General features: G+C 41.6%; 1 protein-coding gene across 1 annotated transcript in view; it reads left to right on the top strand.

Annotated features, from left to right (window-relative positions):
- The window catches only part of ESR1 (estrogen receptor 1), a 283,323-nt gene that overhangs the window by 227,497 nt on the left and 30,114 nt on the right, over positions 1-25,712 (top strand). The window contains exon 6 of the mRNA XM_088474493.1: positions 21,654-21,787. Within this exon, the coding sequence (XP_088330619.1) occupies positions 21,654-21,787 (134 nt within the window). The remainder of the gene's footprint in view (positions 1-21,653; positions 21,788-25,712) is intronic.

Here is a 25,712-nt window from a genome sequence, read left to right as displayed (position 1 = left end):
TGTACTCGGAAAGAGTGTTTAGCACCTTCTGAACGATCTGAGTAGGAGGCTACTTTCCCAAAATGTAGAAAAACTGATGTTCATAAAAATGATATTCAAATTCTATGAGGAAGACCTTTGTCGCCAATACCAAATAAGAGCAGAGACTTCTAATGGTGGATTCCAGTGGGGATGTGATAATAGTGTGTGATGATGATGTTAACACTGATGAGGATGAGGATCATAATGACATCTTCCCACTGTAGAGATGATTAACAACGCTGTTAGCCACCTTAAGCCCACTGTTTTGTGGAGGCCCAAACAAACCAAAAACATTTCAGCCACAAAAGTGACAGTTCCTGTTTCTAAACTGTTTGGTTTGTTAAATGTCCTTTTTAATAAACAACATAAGGATGGGTGTGAGATCCCTAGGACAATTCCAATTTGGACCACTTTTATTTTCATTATGAACTGTTTGGAGACATTGGTGATAGTCTTTTTTGCATAGACTAACATTTTTATTGGTTATTGTTCTAACACATTACTAATTTGCAACACATTTTAACCAGAAATAATGTGGCGCTTCAAAAAATATAACAACATATAAAAAAAAAGCAAAAGAATTAAGGAGTATATTTAGTATTATTTGGTAATATGAACAAGAAGATACAAGGCCACATCTCAATTTTAATTAATGAATTGATTTTTTTTTTTTTACCTGCTTTCCACTACAGACTCCACCTCCATTTCCCTGTATTGCCCTCAGGCATCTGAGCTAGCTCATACTATGACTCTCAGATGCACCTTATAAATGTACTACAGTGGTGTGTTTTACCAAATAGGGGGGGAGCTAGTATGGCTATTACTTTCTTGGCTATTATAGTCCTTGGCTATTAACATTCTTTTATGGCCTTTTCTCTTCTCAGTAGCTGCAAGACAGTTCTCACAAGGCCATGTCTCTCAATTTTAATTGAGAGACGATTAGTCAATCAATACTTTACCTGCCTTCCACTACATGCTGTAGCTCATTTTCCCTGTAATGCCCTTAGGCTTCTGATCTACTTCTTGATTAATTAAAAAAATAGTTGTATGGGGTCGAATAGTTTATTAAAATGCTATCTTGTCTTCCACTGCTGTGCTGCAATGTTTCATAGAGATGCTATATTCTTTGAAACTGCCATATGTTTGTGCTGATGCTCTGTTGCTTAGTTTATAAAAGAAATATATAGGGGATAAAATTTGCGCAGTGAACAAATGGGATGCAGCTTACTTCCTCATAGAAAAAAGATTATACACCATAATCTGTGAAACTAGAAACCAAAAAAATATCTATGAGACTGATAGCGCTCCCACTTGATAGATGTATAGTGTGTTGTACCACACAATATATAACACCTTGGAATCACACAAAAGGTATCTCAATAAAAAGGTGTATTTATTTCATGGACTTCAAATATAAAAATGGAATAAAAATAGAATAAAAACAATTACATATAATGTGCAAAATGAAGCAATAAGAGTCCTCCTGGTAGAGTCCTCCTGGTAGGTTACCATTTTGGGTGGGTGGTGTGAGAACACGATGGAGATAGTCCTGATGAATTAGGCTAGTATTCTTAATACACACAGTATTAATATCTGGTGGTGTGAAGAAATACTAGCCTAATTCATCAGGACTATCTCCATCGTGTTCTCACACCACCCACCCAAAACGGTAACCTACCAGGAGGACTCTTATTGCTTCATTTTGCACATTATATGTAATTGTTTTTTATTCTATTTTTATTCCATTTTTATATTTGAAGTCCATGAAATAAATACACCTTTTTATTGAGCTACCTCTTGTGTGATTCCAAGGTGTTATATACTGTGTGGTACAACACACTATACATCTATCAAGTGGGAGCGCTATCAGTCTCATAGATATTTTTTTGGTTTCCTGTTGCTTAGTTTAGCCAGCCAGCCTTTGGCCAATATTGGTGAACAATATTGTGAGCTGTGAGGTGGTCAAAATTGACTGGAAATTACTGGAAATTAATGTTATTGAGGTTAATAGTACTGTAGGAACAAAAACAGGCCCAAATTACATGATTTTAGCTGTTCTTATCAATTTTAAAAAAAAATCCAGATCCAAAACCAAAACACGTGAGAGTGGTTTTGGCAAAACAAAAATACGATGATGAATTAGAACCAAAAACAAAAACACGGGGGTCAGTGCACATCTCTAGTTATTATTGGCGAATTTTTGCTATGGACTAATCTACGGGATAGATTTAAGCATCTTAACATTCAAAACAAACATACAAACACAAGTGTGCAGATGCATCTATGCTCATACGCAAAAGGAACATCTTTATGTGTGATCCTAAATCAGCCCCAGAGAGCATTTTTATTATATAGAAAGTTACACTGGCAGGTTAACAATTGACTGCTGATAATGAATACAGGGCCTGATTTAGACCTGGTCGCAAGCGCTGTGCGCTCACAACCGGGTCGATGGTGGGCCAGTGCGCATGCACGAGACCCGGATAGCGACGGGCAATCTGTCGCTCCGGGTCTCATACCAAAGGGGGCGTGCTGTCGATGTTGAGTGACAGCACGCCCCCTTTGGTGGGCAGGCCGGGAGAGTGGCTGCCCAAACGGAGGCGTTCCCATGTGAACGCCTCCATTTGGGGGCGGCCCCACTGACATCACGAGTGATGTCAGTGGGAGAGATTTTGGCTCTGTTAGAGCCGAAATCTCTCTGGGGCTTGCGGCAATGAGACCCTACCACAAGGGTCTCGTCGCAAGTCCGATGGTCGCGATGGTCTTGACCATCGCGACCATCTTCCTGGCCGCTCGCTATAGCTGTGGGTGGTCACCCACAGCTATGCGAGCGGCCAGGAGGCCGTTCTAAAAAAAAAAAAGACCGGCCCTGATTCAGAGCGAGCGCTCTGTCAAAGTGTCCGGCTCTGAATCAGGGCCACATTTCCTTTTCTTTTAGTCCTGTTTTCCCCCTTTTTGCTAGTCCTATGATATAAGTTTGGGTTTCTGTGATATTACCTGACCCAGATTTTGATAACTGTAAGACACTAATGCTCAACTTCATTCCCTAGTTCTCTTCCTGCTCCTGAATATACACTGGTGGCCAAAATTGCGGACACATTTTGAAATTTGAATGTTTGAATGTTTTTCAACTTTGAATGCTTATAAAAACAGTTTCACTTCACACAGTGCAATGATTCATGTATCATATGAAAGCAAATTTTATGCTGAATTCAACACAATAAACGGAGGTCAAATATTTGCATTACAAGGTAAGTTATGCTACTTGCAGTCAGACAAAGAAGCACAGACGCATGAGACTCAAGAAGTGGATTGTAGTAACTGCTACTACCAGCCAATCAGAATCGTCGTTCTGAGGACCAATCAGCTGTCGTTTATGAGCAGGTGCAAGGTCATGTTCAAAGGTGGGAAAGGTCAGTTTGGCTGTTTCATTTTGCAGAATAAAGTTGGTTAATGAAGTGCAATTACGGTTGGATGTTTGTGTGTATTGTTTAGTACTATGGACGGTGTAAAAAATAAATACAACAATGTCGTCCAGGCCTAAAATGTAGGAATTTCCCGAAAAAAAACATTGCTGAATAAAAAGCAGCAGCAGAAACGAATACAGTGGGCAAATGAACACATTGCATGGACAGAAGGTCAGTGGAAACTAATGATATGCAACAAAATACTGATAGGACAGTAAAGTAACATCATAACTATACAGCGATTTTCACCCTAAGTGTTGTTTTCACTGCATAACTTCATTTGTAATGCAAATATTTGACCTCTGTTTATAGTGTTGAATTCAGCATTAAATTTCCTTTCATTTGATATATTGATCATTGCACTGCATGAATAGTAACAGTTTTTATAAGCATTCGAAGTTGAAAAACATAAACATTTCAAAAAGTGTCCGCAATTTTGGCCACCACTGTATATGGAGGTTCTTAGAGCCAGGGGCGTATTAAGATAGGAGGGGGCCTGTGTTCACTCACCATCCGGGGCCCCCTTCTCTCTCTCCGGCGACCATGGCGTACTGACATATTTAGTAGACTCCGGTCACTAGTCTGTGCCTGGAGTCTACTGCGCATGCGATTTCCCTACTGCGCATGTGCAGAACACTGGGAAAGTGGCCGCTGCGTACAGCTTTGCAATTACGGTCCTTACAGAATCAGGCCCTTAATACACTATTAGTGAATTAAAACGCAAAATTCAGGAACAATGTAATCTGGACACGAACCAATTTATCACAAATTTTGCTCTATGGCAAGGTACATCATCTTTGATAAAATCTACGTCCAGAAAAATTTATTTCACAGAGGCAACCATTTATGTCTCGAGTGTTGTGATATATGGTATTTTGTTGCGTTTATCATTCCTTTTACAATTAAAGATGTGGAACATGCATTTCACTCAGGCTGCATTTGACCTTTTTTCTTTGCTGGGACAAGCATATTTCACTTGTACTGTCTCAGTATTGTATCAAAATTTGTGCAATTTACCTGGCATCTTAGGAGAAACAAAATAAAAAATAATTTTTCGTATTGCACATTTATCACTAAATAGAGCCCTAAAAACCTTTAAAATTCTCCAATTTACTTCTAATAAGCTTATACACTCTGACATTTTGCTATTATTCCACTAAAAGGACCTCATTTTAGACTGGGGCTAAGGGCCTGATTCAGCATTGGGAATAGAGTAATATATAGCAAGTAACTGTGCACCTTGGTAAAAACATGCTGCACTGCAGGTGGGCCAAATTTAAAATGTGCAGAAAGACTGAGGGGTCTATTTACTAAGCTGTGTTAGGAGATAAACTGAATGGTGATAAGGTACCAGCCAATCAGCTTCTAACTGCCATTTTTCAAACACAGCCTGTGACATGGCAGTTAGGAGCAGATTGACTGGAACCTTATCACCATTCGGTTTATCTCCTAACACAGCTTAGTAAATAAACCCCTTAGATTTGAGAGAGATGTGTCCAAACTGATATCTAAATTGCAGTGTAAATATAAAGCTGTCCAACATTTGTGGCCTACATGCAAAAGCAGCCGGCATTTACCTTGCATGAAAAAACGATGTATATTTTTGCACCCCTTGCATTGTAACATGGTCTGTCCAGGTACACAGTTACTTGCTCTATCTTACTCTGGGCCTGATTCAGAGCCGGACGCTATTTGCGCTCACTCGTTCAGAAAAAGGGGCCGGCTATTTAAATTGAGCGCTCGCTCTTTGCGGTCTGTTGATGCCTCTATGTCTGAGTGAGCGAACGAAACATGCACTCGCTATTTTGTAAAGATGCCCCCTGGCCGCTCGCATCCTACGTCATCTCCGCTATTTATTAGATTAATCGAGTACATCGAAAGGCGTCTGAACTGCTCGCAGTGCTTGTGGTAGGTTTATCCTACCGCAATCATGCGAACAGTTCAGGCTAAGAAACAACCAAGTGACATGGTCAATGACGCTGCTTTGTTAATTATGCACAGCCTTAAAACGCCCGTTTTGACCGTTTGGCACGCCTGCGTTCGGATCTCCACTAACCGTTTTCAAGCACCTTCCCCTGTTACTACCCACAAACGCCTCATCCTGTCACTCAAATTAGTAGGCACTCGTTATTTTGTGAGCGCTGGATTTCCGACCGCAATGACTGGTTGGCGCATGCGCATTACGACCCATACGCATGCGCAGATGTGCGAACATCGCTCGGAGCGAACGAGCGCCCGCTTACGAGCGGCTCTGAATCAGGCCCACTATTCCCAAATCTGAATCAGGCCCTAAATTTGTAGATATTCCCCCAGTGTTCAAAGAAAAATCTCACAGCTGTATGCAAAGCTCCTAACCGTATGGTCACATTACCTGACAGCATCACATGCATGACCAATATAAACACAAAACGTGTCATTGCACTATTTGTATTGATGTTCCTGGATATTACTGTCAGTCCTGGTTTTTAACCTTTGTTTTTGAAATGCTTAAGTTTTTGTTGTTTATTTTCTTATTTTCTCTATGGGCCTAATTCAGAGATGCGCGCTAACCCGATGGTTAGCGCACATCTCCGACTGTGCCATTCTGTGCCGGCGCAAGACACGTACTGCATGTGCAGTATGGGACCTTCATGTTCACACGCAGAGCAGTCAATCACTGACAGTCTGCTGCCATTTCTGGCCAGGGAGGGGGCGGCGACAGCCTCTATTTCCCCAAACAAAGGCGTGCTGCCTCTATTGGCTGGCAGAGATCTCCTGGCCTTTTTTAAGCAACTTCATCCGCCGGCTTGAGTGACCCCATGATCACTCAGCCGGCAGAGGATCACGCAGATGTTCTGATGCTGCAGTAATGCATGCAGAAAGCGTGATGCCTCCTGCTGCAATACCATAATAGTGCTATCACGGTAGCAGCTGCGATAGCAATAGCGTAGGACTTTGAATCACCCCTATGTCCGCTGAACTTTTACCCTGCAAATCCCACTCCTGCTTCCCCCTCCTTATTAGAAAATAGTATAATCTTCAGTTACAAAACAGGAGTGCATAGAGTACTTTGTGGCCTCTGTAACAATCTTCTTATTCATGTATTATGCCATTTTCTAAACTTCTCAAAGTTTGTATCCAGATACTTCTAGAAATGTAAACGGTTCACAGTATAACCTACATATGTCTTAAAAGCAGTATCTGTCACTGGTTGTTTAATTTATTGTTCTTCTAAATACGCTTAGTGTTGATATTTAACAAAACCTTTCATAAAGCACTTTGCTGAGATAAAAAAAGAAATAAGAAAAAAAAGAAATAAAATGTGGTGCTAGGATAATTGTTATTAAATGGACTAGTGCTTAGTGCCTACTACAAAAAATAAATACTTTAAGTGCATTAGATCTAAAATAGTTGATTCTGTAGACAGCATTTATACTCTGTATTAAATGAACATAGAGATATGTCCTCACTCATCTTTGCCACCACTGCGACTTGCCGCGTCACGCATGCTGCAAGATGTTCGCCTGTAAATGGATGCTTGCGTCTTTTTCGCTCTTGCGATCTATAGGATTACATGGTGCGAATGCTGCCATGGCCTGGCGTACTGTTGCGTACGTGGAAAATTGCATGCCTCGATGTGTACGCACGTTTGCTGCATTGACGGCAAAGATGAGCGAGGACACATCTGTAATACTGAGATATTTTATTTCTTAAAATTAAGGTTACCAGTGGACACTGGTATCTGGTCGGCAGTTACTATGTCGACACCAAGAATGTCAACATAGTTCAACATCCTTAGAAAGTCGACATGTTTACAGTGTTGACATCTCAAATGTCATCATGTGAAAGTTTGACATTTTCAAAATGCCAACAGTTAGGGCTAGGCGCCGCCGGCAAGGTTAGTGTTAGGCACTAGGAGGAGGTTAGGGCTAGGCACTGCCGGGAGGGTTAGTGTTAGGCACTAGGCAGAGGTTAGGGATAGGCGCTGCTGGAAGGGCTAGTGTTAGCTACTAGGCGGAGGTTAGGGCTAGGCTCCGCCAGGAAGGTTAGTGTTAGGCACTTGGCGGAGGTTAGGGCTAGGCGCTGCCGGAAGGGCTAGTGTTAGGCACTAGGCAGAGGTTAGGGTTAGGCTCCACCAGGAAGGTTAGTGTTAGGCACTAGGCGGAGGTTAGGATTAGGCGCTGCCGGGAGGGTTCGTGTTAGGCACTAGGCGGTGGTTAGGGCAAGATGCCGCCACCGCAAGGGTTAGAGTTAGGCACTAGGTAGAGGTTAGGGCTAGACACCACAAAGAGGGTTAGTGTTAGGCAGTAGGTGGGGGTTAGGGTCAGGCCAGGGGATGGAGGGTTAGTGTTAGACACTAGGTGGAGGTTAGGGCTAGGCGCCCCCCGGGAGGGTTAGTGTTAGGCACTAGGTGAAGGTTAGGGCTAAGCGCTGCCAGGAGGGTTAGTGTTAGGCACTAGGTGGGGTTTAGGGTCAGGCCTGGGGGTGGGTGGTTAGTGTTAGGCATTAGGCAGAGGTTAGGCAGAGGTTAGGGCTAGGTGCCACCGGGAGGGTTAGTGTTAGGCACTAGGCGGAGGTTAGGGTTAGGCCGGGGGTGTGGGGGTTTAGGGATAGGCACTAGGGGAAGGTTAGGGATTAGGGTTAGATATAGTAGGGAAAACTCACCGGAATGCCATTCCATCACGTATCTTCATCGGAACTGCTGATCACATGAGCTCCAGGACCTGTAAAACGACGCTGGGTCACCAGGGATGTTAGGTCAACATTCTATCATGTTGACATGTCATCCATGTAGATATGATGAATGTTGACATGGTCACTGTTAACAAGCTATGCATGCCGACTTGCTGCATGTCGACAAATCAACCATGTTGACATTCAACTTATGCATGTCGACATGTCAACCATTGGCCTAACATACCACAGCCGTGCACACTGGTTTATTGAAGTTTGTGGGTGGACACTGGTTTATTGAAGTTTGTGGGTGATTTTCATGTCATCCTAATATGGAAACACCCTTAAAAAAATTGTTTTATTTCTAAAACATTGGCCTTATATTGTGCTGAACTCATGTTGCAAAGATCAGCATTTACAGAATGGTAAGCATGTGACCCCTTTAACAGGCTGACAGTTCACTCCGCAAATGTGTCATGAGCTGCATAGACATCTTTGCAAACCAGGATTCAGAGTGGTACGTGCCTGCAGTCGTTAACTGGGCATTTTTTGCGTGCATATAGTTTCATTAACAATCCGTTTGCAATCCTTTCACATTCAGAATGCGGCTGCATTCACACCGGCATCTAAGCCAGAATTAGGCCCTCAGAAGTAAATGTATCAAGACTCGAGTTATCCTAGTCGAATATACATCATGTATTGCCGCTTATGGCAGTGATACTGGAAGGGATTAGCGTTACAAAATTGTATCAAATGTATAAAAATTTCAGTCATCGGAAAGGTCTTGTGGTACATGAGCCCTCTGGTCATCCATATCCCTCTATATGTACTTGTGAGACCACTTTCCTATTGCACATATGTGAGCCAAGAAGGCCACGCATGCGCAGCACACAGTGCCCTATTTTTTAACTGTGTACAGTATAAGTGAGTCACTAAGGTCATGCTTACGTATAAAGAACTGCCTGGAGTCAAGGTACAACTGCAGGTAATCATAATGCCACAAGTAACGTTATGTTTTTGCAACAAATGAAGAAAAGTAGAGCTGTTTGTCGCTTGATAAGTTATCAAAACACCATAGCTGGTGACAGCGTTCTAGGACAATCAGTTAGGCGCAGCAAAAGAAATCTCTGATTTGTTCACAGAATGCAACTGTGCATGTGTTGCAGCCTGCATACGCAACTTCAAGCTCCACTTCTGGATTAGTGGTTGTAACTGTGTGGTAACTAGATCTTCACATGTAAGTTCAGTGGGCCTGATTCAGACCCGGACGCTATTTGCGTCCGCTCGCTTGCTAAAAGGGGCCGGCTATTTTAATCATGCGCTTGCACTGCGTCGCATAAAACCGCCCACTAAGTAATAGCGAGCGGCCGCACTATAAAGACGCCCCTTTGCCCCTCGCAACACACGTCATCTCCGGCAGTTGTAGGATTAGTCGGGAACATCAAAGCCATCGGAGCTGCTCGCAGTGCTTGTGGTAGCCGTTTCCAATCACAAAATTGCGAGCAGTTCTGGCTAAAATACAACCCAGTCACATGTGTAATGACGCAACTTTGCTAATTATGCACACCCATTAAACGCCGTTCTGACGGTCGGGCACACCTGCGTTCGCACATCCACACCCCCATTTTCAAGCACCTTCCCCTGTTACCACCCACAAATCTGTCACTCAAAATAGCGGCCCGACTGCGGGCTACAGGTGAGCACTTTCCCATCGCAATGACTGGTTTGCGCATGCGCATTACGACTCATACGCATACGCAGATTGCGAAAAATCGCTCAATGCGAGCGAGCTCAGCATAGCGTCCAGGTCTGAATCAGGCCCTGTGTGCCATGGGTGTGTCATAGCCGGATCTCTTACACCAAGGACTGGTACAAGACTACATTGATAAGCGGATGGATGGGGATGGTGTGGTCACATGCAACCAACTCTAAATACAGACATTCATTTCTGAGCATTCCCAAATCAGTGGGTGTGTGACGGACGCAGGGCCGTAGCTAGGGTAGTGCGGCCAGTGCCATAGCACAGGGCACCACAGGTCAGGAGGAACTGTTTGGGCCTGTCAAATTTCTGTTTATTATCATTCTTATTACAAAACAAAGCCTGCACAGATCATAATGTTCTGTGCAGTGCTTCACACCAACTCATCTGCCAGAGGCAAGTGTATTATTTGGATGGGTTTGTTGCTGGCTTTGCAGTGGGTTCTAAACCAACTGTAATGCTGGATGATTTTAGATGAATTAGAATGACAAATCATCCACATCGTGTGTACGCACTATTGCACGCTCCAGCGTGTCGTCAGCAACATCTTGTAATTGGCTGTATAGCACGGTGCAGTGCATATTTATGAAGGACAGTACAACTGATTTTTTTCATCATTCAGTAATTCTTTTAGTTGTACCAGCAATCTTGCATAGTGTGGGGTGAACCATAATTATACTGAGCCAATGTCCTACTGTGTGATAAAGTCTGAATTTTCATCGGATTCCCACTGGATTTGGCTTTAGTAAATATACAGATTGCAATCCCACTGGGAATGAACCAACAAAAAACAAATCCGCTGCTTAGTAAATTTACCCCAATATATCATCAAGGATCAAATCATTAGCTCAAAGTTCTTATGTCAGTGAAACAATATTATTCAAAATTAACAGATTATGTGAATGTACTAAGTTTATATTGGCAAACCCATTAAAGTTTTGAAAAGAATTGTAGTGGATGGCATGCCTTCTGATTTACATTTCTGAAATGCAAAATGATGCCACAGCTGTCATCCCTATGCATTGGAAATCCATTAATCCCCTCCTCCTTCCCTCCTTTTTATTCGTCATTGGTTCTGGAGGAGAGATTCATACATGGAAATGGAATATATCACATTGTCAGTGATTCATACGGTAAGTATTCAGAAATTCTGTCCACTTGGCCTTACTGGTTAGAAGGATTTGCAATACAAAGTAGTGGTTGCTCATGATCAACCTAATTGTTTTTCACAGGTGCTTGTAAAGGGAAGAGATTTACTCTAAGCTAGGGAAAAAACATTTCCCTCCAGCACACTGCAAAAACACCAGCAAACATTTCCCTCCAGCACACTGCAAAAACACCAGCAAACATTTCCCTCCAGCACACTGCAAAAACACCAGCAAACATTTCCCTCCAGCACACTGCAAAAACACCAGCAAACATTTCCCTCCAGCACACTGCAAAAACATCAGCAAACATTTCCCTCCAGCACACTGCAAAAACATCAGCAAACATTTCCCTCCAGCACACTGCAAAAATACCAGCAAACATTTCCCTCCAGCACACTGCAAAAACACCAGCAAACATTTCCCTCCGGCACACTGCAAAAACACCAGCAAACATTTCCCTCAGGCACACTGCAAAAGCACCAGCAAAAACACCAGCAAACATTTCCCTCCGGCACACTGCAAAAACACCAGCAAACATTTCCCTCCGGCACACTGCAAAAACACCAGCAAACATTTCCCTCCAGTACACTGCAAAAACACCAGCAAACATTTCCCTCCGGTACACTGCAAAAACACCAGCAAACATTTCCCTCCGGCACACTGCAAAAACACCAGCAAACATTTCCCTCAGGCACACTGCAAAAGCACCAGCAAAAACACCAGCAAACATTTCCCTCCGGCACACTGCAAAAACACCAGCAAACATTTCCCTCCGGCACACTGCAAAAACACCAGCAAACATTTCCCTCCGGCACACTGCAAAAACACCAGCAAACATTTCCCTCCGGTACACTGCAAAAACACCAGCAAACATTTCCCTCCAGCACACTGCAAAAACACCAGCAAACATTTCACTCCAGCACACTGCAAAAACACCAGCAAACATTTCCCTCCGGCACACTGCAAAAACACCAGCAAACATTTCCCTCTGGCAAACTGCAAAAACACCAGCAAACATTTCCCTCAGGCACACTGCAAAAGCACCAGCAAACATTTCCCTCCGGTACACTGCAAAAATACCAGCAAACATTTCACGCCGGAACACTGCAAAAACACCAGCAAACATTTCACTCCAGCACACTGCAAAAACACCAGCAAACATTTCCCTCCGGCACACTGCAAAAACACCAGCAAACATTTCCCTCCAGCACACTGCAAAAACACCAGCAAACATTTCCCTCCAGCACACTGCAAAAACACCAGCAAACATTTCCCTCCAGCACACTGCAAAAACACCAGCAAACATTTCCCTCCAGCACACTGGACCCACAGGTATACGAGCGTCCAGGAGGACGCTCCATATTAATGGAGGTGGGCCCTGATTCAGAGCGAGCGCTCTGGTCAGAGCGTCCGGCTCTGAATCAGGGCCTAGGTCATATAATTGCATATTGTAGTGATACATGATAAAATCACATTCATAAATATATTGCAAAAAAACAGCAAAAAGACTTGAATGATACATGATAATTGAAATTCAGAGATCTTGGTTGCATATATATGCAAATAGGATTCACCTGAATATCTAGGTTACGCAAGGTACTTGTACTCCTCCATTTCACCTCCATTTTGGCCAGGGGTGCCAAGAGGGGGGGTACTAATTACCTGGGTCCGCCAATGCCCCCCCTCCCTCTTACCTGTCAGCAGCCCAGCACATTCTGCTGTGTGCTGGGCTGCAGTAGGACCAAGGAGAAACCGCTGCTGCTGTGCAGCAGCAGTTTCCTCTCTGGGGTGGCGGGGGAGCGATCACACTAATCGTGCCCCGTTTCTGTATTTTCCCCTGGCAGAGGGGCTCACAGCGTGGCCATAGGGGTGTGGCCATGCCTCCCATGAATAGACAATGCCCCCAGTGTTATGGGGCCTGGGCTGGTTCTCTATGGCCCTGCGTGTGGCCATACACTGTGAGATATTTCACAGTGTCTTGACATGTTATCTGATTGGTTACAGACTGTCATATAAAATGTCTTTTATCTGACAATGTATGCCCAGCTTTATTTGCACATTTTTGTGATTACATATTGCTGGCCATGCTGTACATCTTGAGCTATAACTGACTATCAGACACAAACCATGAAACTGATATTGCCATACAGTACCAGATAATTGGTCTATGGGGGGAATTAAGTTGGCCAATGCACTTACACCGCAGCTAATTGATTGCGCTGCTCGATACAGTTAGCTGCAGGAACCCTGCGCCCTAATTAGCAGAGGCAGGATAATTCCTCAGGATCTGCGAGTAAATCTGCATTTTAATGCGCGGGGAAGCCCAGTGATTTCACATTTTACCCAGAATCAATGGGTTAGAGCGCATTATCCCAGCTAATTGAATTCTCCCGTATTTGCCCAATGGTGAGTACATCTGCTGTCAAATCTGAGCAATAATTATAACATCTTTCAGGGATGCTGAAGGATTTTTCATACCTGACAAAGGGGGTGCTTCAGCAGAGGATGGATATGCTATAGCTGTAATATGGTAATGCAGCAGAAGGCATCACGCTTCCTACATGCATTACTGATCCGAGTTGCATCCTTGGACGCAGCATCGGATCATCTGCGTATCCATCAGCCAGCTAAGTGACCCATTGGGTTTCAGCAAGCTTGTCATTGCAAATGCTCAAAAGAGGCCTCTCCACTCCCCTCCACCGTTTTGAGAAACGGTGGCCGTCACCTCCCCCTCTCCACCCAGAAATGGCAGCAAACTGTCAAACACAGACAGTCTGCTGCTGGACTGCGTGCGAGATCGCAGACCCATTCTGTACATGCGCAAAACTGGACCTGCGCATGCGCAGATTCCCGAACATCGGGAATCTCCAATCAGCAGTGCATTAGCGTGGCCATACACTGTGCAATGATCAATCCGTTCGGTTGATTATCTATTGATTGAGCCAGTAATTGCACAGTGCATGGCCGCCTATAGAAATGCAATAAGTGTTTCAGATAAAAATTGATGCACGTTACCAGCTTTAGAGAATCTTCTACACAATACCTGACATTATCACAGCCACTCTCAAACTATCCTCACAATAATTAAATTAAAACGCTTTAAGAAACTTTCATTTTAAAAATATTCAAATTTATAAAATATATTACTTCATAATAAACCTCCCACTTGACAATTTTTTTATGTATCCACTTATTTTATTTAAAAATTATAACATTATTTTTTGTTACCGTAATATTTCCCCATTATGATGGAATCACCATTACATTTAATTGTAATTTATTAGATTTATCTTGCCTTTTAAACATAACAGGGTTCTTGAAAAGGCTTTTATAAGATGGAAAAATAAACACAGTGAGTTTTATATAAAATTAATTTCTACTGGAATCTCTGAGGTCTATTATTTTGAAATATGCATTTTGTTACAGAAAGGTTGGTCACAGTAAGTGAACTACAACAATGAACCTATGTGCAAAAAAACATACCCCCTGCCTGAGCGGTCTTCTTAAATGGTCAATTACTGGAATGGGAAAAGAACGTTTCTCACCATCTAACATTAATTTGTAAGGAGGGAAATAAAATTGGGTGTTGTGTTAATGAGTATTTGTATTAACTATTGAGGGGAAAAAAACTGGTGGACAATGCTAATAAAATATATGTAGATGTGATATTTGTGAATTCTGCTACATACATGCTCAATATATTCCAAATGGGTATGAGAAGCCAAGAGACAGAATGCAAATAAAATCAGTGGCCACATTATTAGGCAAACCTTTCTTGAACTAAGTAGAATCACCCTTTGCCCCAGAACTGCCTACATTCTTTGTGGCATGGGTTCAAGAAGGTGCTTTGAACATTCCTTAGAGTTTCTTCCCCATGTTGATATAATAACAAAAAAAATAGAAAGCAGAGAGCGTTAACTCTGTATCAATTGACACTAATTATTAATACTGAATGACCAAACAAGTAAAAAGAATCATAAAATGAGGCTACACAATCACAACCGCAGATGTTGCTGTAGATGTTTTGGCTGCATATTTATGCTGGAAAACTCCCGTTACACCACATTCCAAAGTTGCACCATTGGATTGAGATCTGGAGACTGTGGAGGACTTTGGGATACACTAGACTCATTGTCATGTTCATGGAACCATCTTGAGATGAGGGGTTAATTTACTAAGCATCAATTTGGTGATTTTTTGTGATTTTCCATCAATGTGCAGTCCAGAGATTTAGTAAAGGTAAATCTGACAGAAAATAGCAGAAACCCCAACTTTAGACTGTAATAGATCATCAACCCTAATATCGATATTTTAACATAGGCAAAACTAGAAATCCCAGATTTACTAACCATTGGGTTTCTTAACCCGATAGAATCCGCATAAACATTGCAGCAGAATAGTAAAAAAAATAGGCCTGCCTTTGGCTGATGTGTTTGGCCGAAGCAATGCACAGATTACTTCCTTATACAGTCAGGTGCATAAATATTGGGACATTGACAGAATTTTCATATTTTGGCCTCTATTCACCACCACAATGGCTTTGAAATGAAATAAACAAGATGTGCTTTAACTGCAGACTTTCAGGTTTAATTTGAGGGTAATTACATCCAAATCAGGTGAACGGTGTAGGAATTACAACGGTTTCTATATGTGCCTCCCACTTTTTAAGGGGCCAAAAGTAATGGGACAAACTAAACAATCCTAAATCTAACTTTCACTTTTTAATACTTTGTTGCAAATCCTTTGCAGGCAATTACAGCCTGAAGTCTGGAACGCATAGACATCACCAGACGCTGCGTTTCATCCCTGGTGATGCTCTGCCAGGCCTCTACTGCAAATGTCTTCAGTTCCTGCTTGTTCTTGGGGCATTTTCCCTTCAGTTTTATCTTCATCAAGTGAAATGCATGCTCAATCGGATTCAGGTCAGGGGATTGACTTGGCCATTGCATAACATTCCACTTTTTAGCCTTCGAAAACTCTTTGGTTGATTTTGCAGTATGCTTCGGGTCATTGTCCATCTGCACTGTGAAGCGCCGTCCAATGAGTTCTGAAGCATTTGACTGAATATGAGCATATAATATTGCCCGAAACAATTCAGAATTCATTCTGTTGCTTTTGTCAGCAGTCACATCATCAATAAATACAAGGGAACCAGTTCCATTGGCAGCCATACATGCCGACACCATGACACTACCACCACCATGCTTCACTGATGAGGTGGTATGTTTTGGATCATGAGCAGTTCCTTTCCTTCTCCATAGTCTTCTCTTCCCATCACTCTGGTACAAGTTGATCTTTGTCCCATCTGTCCATAGGATGTTGTTCCAGAACTGTAATGGCTTCTTTAGATGTTGTTTGGCAAACTCTAATCTGGTCTTCCTGTTTTTGTGGCTCACCAATGGTTTACATCTTGTGGCGAACCCTCTATATTCACTCTTATGAAGTCTTCTCTTGATTGTTGACTTCGACACATATACACCTACCTTCTGGAGAGTGTTCTTGATTTGGCCAACTGTTGTGAAGGGGTTTTTCTTCACCAGGGAAATAATTCTTCTGTCATCCACCACAGTTGTTTTCCGTGGTCTTCCGGGTCTTTTGGTGTTGCTGAGCTCTCCAGTGCATTCTTTCTTTTTAAGAATGTTCCAAACAGTTGATTTGGCCACACCTAATGTTTTTGCTATCTCTCTGATGGGTTTGTTTTGATTTTTCAGCCTAATGATGGCTTGCTTCACTGATAGTGACAGCTCTTTGGATCTCATATTGAGAGTCGACAGCAACTGATTCCAAATGCAAATGTCACACCTAGAATCAACTCCAGACCTTTTGCCTGCTTAATTGATAATGAAATAACGAGGGAATAGCCCACACCTGTCCATGAAATAGCTTTTGAGTTGATAGTCCCATTACTTTCGGCCCCTTTAAAAATGTGAGGCACATATAGAAACCGTTGTAATTCCTACGCCTTTCACCTGATTTGGATGTAATTACCCTCAAATGAAATCTGAAAGTCTGCAGTTAAAGCACATCTTGTTTGTTTCATTTCAAAGCCATTGTGGTGGTGAATAGAGGCCAAAATATGAAAATTATGTCAATGTCCCAATATTTATGCACCTGACTGTAAATAATGTAAATAAATAAATAGTAAATAAATGGTTAAATGTTGAAAAAGAAATGTTAGGGTCCCCGCCCCCCAAAAAATTAAATCAATAACCAACCCTGGACCTCTCTGTCTGGGCTGGTATTGGAAAATAGGGGGAACAAAGGGCATGGGGTTCCTCTATATTCCAAAAACCAGCACCAGGCTCAAACAGCCTAGGGGATAATGCAATAGCAGGGAGACACTGCCTTAATGTTAACCAGTCCCAAACTGGTCAGCCCAGGGCTGGAATACCTCAGAAAGTCACCCCCTACCAACAAATGAAATAGATTCTCCCCTCCCCAGGGAAAACCAGCTCTTCCCTGCACCCACTGGGCTTTGGGTACAGAGGTAATAAACAATTAAATAGATAAATATTTAAAGAAAACATTCCCCACCTCATTACACCACCAGCCTGAAAAATTGACACAAGGCAGGATGACTCCATAAATTCAAGATGTTTGCACCCAACTCTGACCATGCTACCTGCATGTCACAGAAGAATTCAGGATTCATCAGTCCAGGCAACAATTCTGCAGTCATCACCAGTCAAGTTTTAGTGAACATGTGCCATCTGTTGCTTCAGTTTCCTTTTCTCACAATAGCTTTCCAAGCACTGTTCCACCATCCCAATCGTGTCCTGCAGTAAAAGGGGGAATTGGGAGGTCCCCTCTCACCCACTGCTCTGCTTTAGCAGAATAAGCGGTGAACAGACAACTTGCACTATTCACACAGGAGAGAGGGACTGGGGGCAGCCCAGCATTTTCCATGAAGCCATGCCCCCTACAAGAGATGTGCTTTTAAGGTGCACACATTCATTCTGATGTACAGTGACAAAAAGTTGGGAGGTATGTAACAAGTGTGGTACTTTGGGCCTGAGTCCAATATTTTTGCAAAGCCAATATTTTTTGCAGAACAAGCAATGATGCATGCACAAATACCGCACTGTGGACACGCAGTGAATGCATTGCAAATACTTTTGTACAGAGAAACCACTTGCACAGTGACAGGTACCTGTAGATAGAAAAACACAGATGTGTCGGACCGTTTAAATACCGTTTCATGGGCATGCATAAATTATCCATTGTGATCTCCTTCACATCATCAGACTAGATTTACATGCTGTGTGACTGTCCGATGTGCGTCAATGTTACTGATGTTTACGATGTCGCACGTCGTTGGATGGATATGAGAAGGCAGCAGAGGGTGTCTCTATGCTCTGCTGTGCTTTGGAAGGCATTAGCATATTATAGCAACTGCATTCCGTGAGAGAACGCAGTTGCGATTACATTAGCGTAAATCTCGGAATCAGGCCCTTAGTGTGGTATTCTCCTGTGGTAGCTAATACATTCCAAGGCTCAGCATGCTGTGCATTCAGAGATACTGTTCTGCATATCACTGTTGTAACACATGTTTATTTGAGTTATTGTGGCCTTCTTGTCAGCTTGAAGCAGTCTGATCTATATTATTACAAAGGTGTTTTGCCCACTGAACTGCTTATTGGATGTTTTTTATTCTGCACACCACTCTCTGTAATTTCTAGGTCAGAACATAGGTGGGAATTCAATTAGCCCAGTAAATTAAACGCACCGGCCAAATCAATCAGCAGGGTTTAGACCAGACATTAAAGAATAGAGCTACACTTGAAGTTGCGAGGAAAAGTCTGTGAGAAAAGTCACCCTCTGCGATTTAACATGTAGGGAAAACCAACTGATTCCGCAGTTCTAGCAGAATCAAAGGGTTAGCGCACATTAACCCCTGGTTACAGTGTGGGTAAAATGCTATTTCATTTATTGGTATTTTCCCACGCAGCACGATCAATTAAATGTGGGGCATATCCCGCGGCTAAATTAATTGCCCCCAACCACTTCATTAAAGAGAAGTCTGAAGTAGTGAAAAATATTGCAGACTACAAAAGACTAGTTGAAAATCAAATCGGTCAAAGAGCTAGAGATTTGAGAATGGTAGAAAATATTTAAACAAAGATGTGGAATTTTTCCTAAAGAAGTATGGAATTGACCGTCACCAAAACACCAGCGCAAAATGGTATAAGTGAGCATACGAACTGTACATTAGTGGAGAAAGCCAGATGCATGCTGAAGGACGCAGGCCTAAACATGCAATTTTGTGTCCACAGCAGTTTATTTGAAAAATCAATCTCCCACAGTTGACTTAAAAGACAAAACAACAATTGAAGTGTGGTTAGGAAGAAAACCAAAAGTAATGCATCTCAAAGTACTGCCTATGTATACATACCAAAAAGAGAAGTCACAAGCTCAATTCAAAGTACATGAAGTATATCATGCTTGGTTATTGCCTTGTAAGTAAGGGGTACAGAATCCAAGTACTAGAAAGCTTGTCAAGGCAAGAGATATCACATATAAAGAAACAGCACAAATTAAACATAAGCTGGAACTTGGAACGCAGAGCAAGTATGTGTCACTGAATATGCCAGCAGTTAGAGACATATCTGAACCTGAGGCTACCACTGTGGACATCCAACCACAGAAAATAACTTCTACAAGATCAAATATTGGAAAACCACTGAGAAAATATGATGAGGAATTTGCGAATATTGTGTATAAGTCCAAAATAGGTAAAGAGACTTGGAAATAAATACATTTTCACAAGTGCGGAAAACATCAACAATATTGAGAGTAACAGCAGTTTGTAAGGAAAGAGACTGTTGATATAGTCAGCACAGTCAGTAAGAGGAGTCTTACTTATGTTCCTACCAAGAAATGTGGACTAGAATTGTTTGGAATGTTGATATTTTCCTGCTTGAATAACCCTCAATTTTTTACAGGTTGCTACAAGAAAGTTAAAATTAAATGTTTGTGTAACATGAAGAAGAGGTTGTTCAAGCCAGGAGAGTGCTACTGTGCAGTCTCCATATTGGCTCTTTTAGGGAGGTTTCATTCACAACCAAGATGTTCACCCTCTGTACCTCCAGTCACTGTGAACGAGTGCCGCCATGGAACTTGTACATTGCTTTGAGAGACCTGCAATATTCTGCATTATATACCTGCTATCACCACTTATACAAGCACCACTACCCGCATACTGTACAGTCACCAGCTGGTGACTGTATGTGGGTAGCATTGCTTGTATAAGCAGTGATGGTGAGCATATAATACAGGATATTTCAGGGTCTCCCAGAGCTATGTGGGACATGACCGTGCCTCACTGTGGTGCTCATTTACAGTGACAAGATGGTTTCGTGCATATGCAGAAAACCTAACGGTGGCCATCTTTTTTAGAGATTGATGCCTCTTTAAAGGCGCACACTCCATATCTCAACAGTAATCAGGTCTACTTTACAGTACATACAGATGTCTTTGGCACCATGTTCTAATTTATTTTGTTCGTTCTGAAAGACCGTGAGATGCCTCATAATTTACATCATAGCACTAATTCATAAAATAACATGGAGAAATAATGCAATATAAACATAGATCAATATTTTGACCTGATTATCTTGCTAATACTCTGGTACAGACGGATACATCAATTTGATATAATTATTTCTCCAATTGTACTATTGTAAATTTGATTGATATAAAGGGGCTGATGCAGAGCCCAGCTGCATTGCGTATATTGCATGAATGCACTTAAATTGTGATTACCTAAACTGTAGATTTAATTCTGTATATTTGTAAAGTTGTGCTCTTGTAAGTAGCTAATTTGTCTGGAGACACTTATACTTTGTAAAATTACTACTGTATGTTCCTCCACTGTGCACAGGGCTACAAAACCCTTGTTGTGTCTAATAAATAGAAGATAATACTAATAATTGCATCTAAACTTATGACCAAAGAAGTGAGTCTGGGTTGTGACAAAGCGTTCTTGCAGAGCCAAACTCCAGATAGAGTGTGCACAAGTAAATACGGGCTATGCGGAGCTGGGCGTAAGCGACAACATACCTGTTTGGAGGCGTATCTTTGCATCTAGTATAGAGAGCAAATGCAAGTGCATGCTAATAATGATGACTATTAGCAAACCAGGCACATACTGTACTGTAGGCTGCACACATTATGGTGGCATTTTATGATGCCTATGCAGTATCTCTACTCATGGGGGAATATACACATTTTTTGAATGCAGGCTTCTTACGAGTAATGTACACTAAATATATCTCTAAATCGTTTCACTAAATGCTAAACTGAAGTTTAAAAATCTGGCTAATATAACAAGCTGGTACTTAATTAAAATTATATTACTGCACAATATTAAATATTCCATTTTAGCTGCATGAGACAGCTAAACTCAGTAGAAAAACCTAAATAAATTATATGAAATTATACTCCTGATTATGTATATAGAAAAAGGAGAGTTCTTGTTATATTAAATAGGTAAAAAGATCATGCTTGTCTACAAGCTTAAGCGCTCTTATTATACACTATATTTGACCTACAAGACATTATTTCACAGTGATAACAGTAAGTATATTTGGTTATCTCCTTATACAGGAATCAGGGTCGTTGTGTAGAAGGTTTGGTTGAGATTTTCGATATGCTGGTCACTACAGCCACACGGTTCCGTATGATGAGACTGCGGGGAGAAGAGTTTATCTGTTTGAAATCTATCATCCTTCTAAACTCTGGTAAGCAAGAATAACACTGAATCTCAGGTTGATGTTGCAGTCTGCAGTAGTATTTAGTGGCGCTTTTTTTCTGGTGGTACACAACGGTACAAACTATTATCGGCAAGTTATTCGGTGTCATTTTTAATTCTTATAACTAGTTCTAGAAGCAGGGAGAAATCAGTGATATCATTTCAAAATTGAAAAATAATACAGTGTCTGAAGGCATATCCAGTGTATGGAAGCTACTATAAATCTTATATCAACTCGTAAACTTAGAAGAAAATTACTGGTATTTAGGAACTACTTTATGTTAGAAATCATCAAATGTGGATAACACACATATCTACTACCAATTCTGTCAATTTGTTTTCACTGGAGGATATTAAATCAACATCCTACTGCTTTTTGGGGGAGGCCATTCAAGTGCTCCTGAGCTTGAGATCCAGGTTACTCATACTCAGGAGAAAATGTTCCACTCATTCTTCTGTATAGCTGTCAACTTTCCTTGATTTCCTGGCAGGGCTGTAGAGAATGGGGCAGATTTAAGAATTTAATATTTGTAGAAGTTGTCACTGTTAAGCTGGGTACGCACTAAATGATGTGTGTGCCCAGTGATATCATCAGCAGAGGGACCCGCTGCATTTCAATGTATGAACACTAACAGAGTGAGCAAACCTTCTGTTAGCACTGTAATGCACAATAAAGTGCACTGTGCTCATAACACAAGGGCTCTGATGTGTGTGACCTTCCCAGTTCATCAGATAATGACCCAAGTGCCACTAATATAAAAACTAATTAACTTGCATTCCACTCTATTTAATTGCCAATTATCTTCTACTCTAACAAGAGTAGTAACTGTGTCAGAGAGGTCTGTGGAGTACAGTAAGCATCTAGTAAATATCTAAGTTGCAATCACTACACCACCACTGTTCTGTTAAGGGGAAGTAAGTTTTAATGTCAGTGTGTATAGTTTCTCCTTTACCATTTAGTAAATATCATCCTCTCAACAGTCCTGATTTTCGCAGGACAATGCAGTCAGAGGCAAAAAGGGAGATGAGCTGTGGGAAAAGGGTGCAGTTCTATAGTAATCTAAGTTTCTCTCTGTTTCTTAAATATTATGAGAGATGACTACATGTAATTATGTCTAGTCAGTGGAGAGTCAAGTAAGCAAACTGTTAATAAAAGATTCAGAAACCAAAGAGCCCGTTTGTTTATTAAAATAAATATTTGGAATTTGACACCTTAATCTTGTAAAACGAAAATGTTGAAATTAAATAAGAAAAAATGTAACCTTGATCTTGCTCATCAGTGGAGAAACTCTTGCCCTAGATTTAACAGTGCCATTAGCAATGATGTCTCATACAGTTTGAAGCTTCATGAAAATGTTCTTTTTAAAATACAGTAGTAAATGACTGTTAATTGCACAAAAGGACTTAAGTGAGTAAAGGGCCAGTACATCTAAAACTGTTCACTTAATAATGCATTTTACTTTTCCATGTTATAGCAACATTTATTATAATTAAATTGCAGATTTTTTGATTGCCAGCTATATGTATCTGTTAATCTTCCAACAACACATTTCTGTATCTTTGTTGGTTGTAAACAGTTACTGTAAATACACATTGTGTATGAGCTCTTACATACTGTGTATTTCCTTGTCCTCTTACAGCTTTACATACTATAGCTCCTTCTCTGCAGTCTCATAATTTCATATTGTCTTTACTCCTTTACACTTCTTTCAAGTTCCTTTTTATCTCCTTTTTTTATCTTACATGTTCTCTTCTTTCTCCGGCCACTATGTCCTTATCCCACCCACTGCTTCTTACCTTGCAGGTGGGAGGAAAGGATGGAGCTCTGGCATATGGAGCTCTGGCATTCTCTTCTCCTGTGTGGTTGGAAGTGTGGAGCTGGGCTGTGACATCATAGCCCAGAGCCACATTCCAGCCCATCTCTAACATGGAATTGCAGCAGCTGGGAGCTTCACTGCTTGCCTAATGGTAACATCAACCCTGCTTCTTTTCTGTATGCTGTGCATTTTCCTAACAACTTTTGGCATCACCTTCACTTCTATGGGCCAGAGTCAATTAGCTGCGGTACTTAATGTGGACTTGTGGTGTTGTACTTTAATGCCTGGAGCTATTCAATTACAAGCCCATTTCCTTGAGCGGTAAACCCATGGCTCATGCATGCTAACCCATAGATTCTGATTTCATGCACTAACAGTCGTTAAATCGCAGAGAGGGCAGAAAGCGCTACTGTCCACAAATTTATGTTCAAGCTTCAGGAGGGTGGAAACAGAAAACTGCAGTAAGTGAAGGCTGCAAATGAAAAGCCCCGGGCACTGCTAGAAGCCCGCAGTAAGTACCGTAGCTAAATAAATCTGGCAATGTCTGTTTTCTTTTCTCACCTGCACAGAGGTACCATGGCTAATTGAATCCGTCCCTATTTGTTTTACTTTCTCTCTTGTACAGAGGTACCATGGCTAATTGAATCCGTCCCTATCTGTTTTACTTTCTCTCTTGTACAGAGGTACCGTGGCTAATTGAATCCGTCCCTATCTGTTTTATTTTCTCTCTTGTACAGAGGTACCGTGGCTAATTGAATCCGTCCCTATCTGTTTTACTTTCTCTCTTGTACAGAGGTACCGTGGCTAATTGAATCCGTCCCTATCTGTTTTATTTTCTCTCTTGCACAGAGGTACCGTGGCTAATTGAATCCGTCCCTATCTGTTTTACTTTCTCTCTTGCACAGAGGTACTGTGGCTAATTGAATCCGTCCTTATCTGTTTTATTTTCTCTCATGTACAGAGGTACCGTGGCTAATTGAATCCGTCCCTATCTGTTTTACTTTCTCTCTTGTATAGAGGTACCATGGCTAATTGAATACATCCCTATCTGTTTTACTTTCTCTCTTGTACAGAGGTACTGTGGCTAATTGAATCCATCCCTATCTGTTTTATTTTCTCTCTTGTACAGAGGTACCGTGGCTAATTGAATCCGTCCCTATCTGTTTTATTTTCTCTCTTGTACAGAGGTACCGTGGCTAATTGAATCTGTCCCTATCTGTTTTACTTTCTCTCTTGTACAGAGGTACCGTGGCTAATTGAATCCATCCCTATCTGTTTTACTTTCTCTCTTGTACAGAGGTACCGTGGCTAATTGAATCCGTCCCTATCTGTTTTACTTTCTCTCTTGTACAGAGGTACCGTGGCTAATTGAATCCATCCCTATCTGTTTTACTTTCTCTCTTGTACAGAGGTACCGTGGCTAATTGAATCCGTCCCTATCTGTTTTACTTTCTCTCTTGCACAGAGGTACCATGGCTAATTGAATCCGTCCCTATCTGTTTTACTTTCTCTCTTGGACAGAGGTACCGTGGCTAATTGAATCCGTCCCTATCTGTTTTACTTTCTCTCTTGTACAGAGGTACCGTGGCTAATTGAATCCGTCCCTATCTGTTTTATTTTCTTTCTTGTACAGAGGTACCGTGGCTAATTGAATCCGTCCCTATCTGTTTTACTTTCTCTCTTGTACAGAGGTACCGTGGCTAATTGAATCCGTCCGTATCTGTTTTACTTTCTCTCTTGTACAGAGGTACCGTGGCTAATTGAATCCGTCCCTATCTGTTTTACTTTCTCTCTTGTACAGAGGTACCATGGCTAATTGAATCCGTCCCTATCTGTTTTACTTTCTCTCTTGCACAGAGGTACTGTGGCTAATTGAATCCGTCCCTATCTGTTTTATTTTCTCTCTTGTACAAATGTACCATGGCTAATTGAATCCGTCCCTATCTGTTTTACTTTCTCTCTTGTACAGAGGTACCGTGGCTAATTGAATCCAACCCTATCTGTTTTATTTTCCCTCCTGCACAGAGGTGTCACTAAGTTCTAAAAAGACTTAGCACCCGGGTCTACAGCCAACATTTGTGGACATGACAGGAAATA

Source organism: Taudactylus pleione, unplaced genomic scaffold (assembly GCF_031769625.1).
Source record: "Taudactylus pleione unplaced genomic scaffold, aTauple2 ptg000154l, whole genome shotgun sequence".
NCBI lineage: Eukaryota > Metazoa > Chordata > Amphibia > Anura > Myobatrachidae > Taudactylus > Taudactylus pleione.
Note: the sequence above shows the minus strand (reverse complement) of the source record. Positions and strands in the feature narration are given on the sequence as shown.